Here is a 1,392-nt window from a genome sequence, read left to right as displayed (position 1 = left end):
CATACATTTCATTAGGTAATTTAGCAGTACTAGGAAAGAGTCCCTCAGAGGCATCGCGCGTGTCATGAAGGGCTCACAAGATCGCAAACACCAGTGATTGTTGGCGGCTGCATTTTGCCATTTCATTATTGTATTCCTACAAGGAATTCTCTAGATTTCTATCACCACATCAGATTCCAATACAGATTGGTATTGCTCACAATGGATGCTAGTTTTTCAAAACCATGTGTGATCCTCAAACTGCGCCATGGGGTGGAAGGGACTCACTGTCCGTGGACTCGCTTCTTGAGGGCCTCCTTCACTTCGCGGTTCCTCAGACCGTAGATGAGAGGGTTCAACATTGGAATGATAACGGAGTAGAACACGGTGGCCACTTTGTCTTGATCCACCGACTGCTCAGAATTGGGCCTCAGATACATGAAGAAGAGGGTTCCGTAGTAGACGGTGACAGACATGAGATGTGAAGAACAAGTGGAGAAGGTTTTACGCCTCGCGTCTGCGGAGCGAATCCGGAAGATGGCTGAGATTATGAAGATGTAGGACACAAAGATGGCCAGAGAGGTGATGGAGAGATTGAAGCCGGCGGACATGAGCAGTATCATCTGCTTTATCCTGAGGTCACTGCAGGTGAGCTTCAAGAGTGATGGGTCTGAGCAGAAGAACCCATGGATTTCACGCGAGCCGCAGTACGACAGACGAAACGTCAGTACGGTCTGCGTCATTGAGTCTGTGAAGCCATATATATAAGAGAGGACCACCAGCAGGACACAGAGCCTAGGTGACATCCGGCTGGTGTAGTGCAGCGGGTAACATATCGCCATGTATCGGTCAAAAGCCATGAGCACCAAGATGTAAAATTCAGAAATTACAAAGGACACAAAAAAATAAAACTGCACTGCACAACTGTTGAAATAAATGGACTGACTTCCAGTAGCAAAGTTCACCAGCATCTTAGGCACAACACAAGTGGAATACCCAAGATCGACAAAGGAGAGGTTTGCGAGGAAGAAATACATGGGGGTGTGGAGGTTCGAGTGCAGAATGATGACAAGAATAATGCCGAGGTTCCCCAGCACAGTGACGGCATAGATAAGAAGGAATAACACAAAAATGGGAGTCTGCAGCTCTAGCCGGTCTGTGAGTCCAAGCAGGATGAAGTCGGTCCGTCTGGTTTCATTTTCCATATCCATGTATTCTCAATCCGATGCGACCTAGGAGAAAGGGCAGTCTACATTTTATACATTGTAACGTAACTTGCCATTTTTGTATTTACTGCTTTCTTCATATTTGCCACAACACTACTTACAACAACATTTCAATGCACGCAATAACAAGGGTAACCATTCTTACACCGAGAGCAGGACACACTCAACGCTGTTTGTTATCGACATT

General features: G+C 46.3%; 1 protein-coding gene across 1 annotated transcript; it reads right to left on the bottom strand.

Moving 5' to 3' along the window:
- Positions 1–263: 263 nt before the first annotated feature.
- LOC147678843 (olfactory receptor 8U3-like) lies at positions 264–1,190 on the bottom strand. The gene has a single exon (XM_086946646.1). The coding sequence runs from the start codon at positions 1,188–1,190 to the stop codon at positions 264–266; it is 927 nt and encodes a 308-aa protein (XP_086802772.1).
- Between the last annotated feature and the right edge of the window lie 202 nt (positions 1,191–1,392).

The sequence above is a fragment of the Lissotriton vulgaris genome, chromosome 12, assembly GCF_964263255.1.
Source record: "Lissotriton vulgaris chromosome 12, aLisVul1.2, whole genome shotgun sequence".
Lineage (NCBI taxonomy): Eukaryota > Metazoa > Chordata > Amphibia > Caudata > Salamandridae > Lissotriton > Lissotriton vulgaris.
Note: the sequence above shows the minus strand (reverse complement) of the source record. Positions and strands in the feature narration are given on the sequence as shown.

Bases quoted from the DNA above. Each gene is read 5' to 3' on its own strand.
- LOC147678843 (XM_086946646.1), bottom strand. From the start codon at position 1,190: ATGGATATGGAAAATGAAACCAGACGGACCGACTTCATCCTGCTTGGA.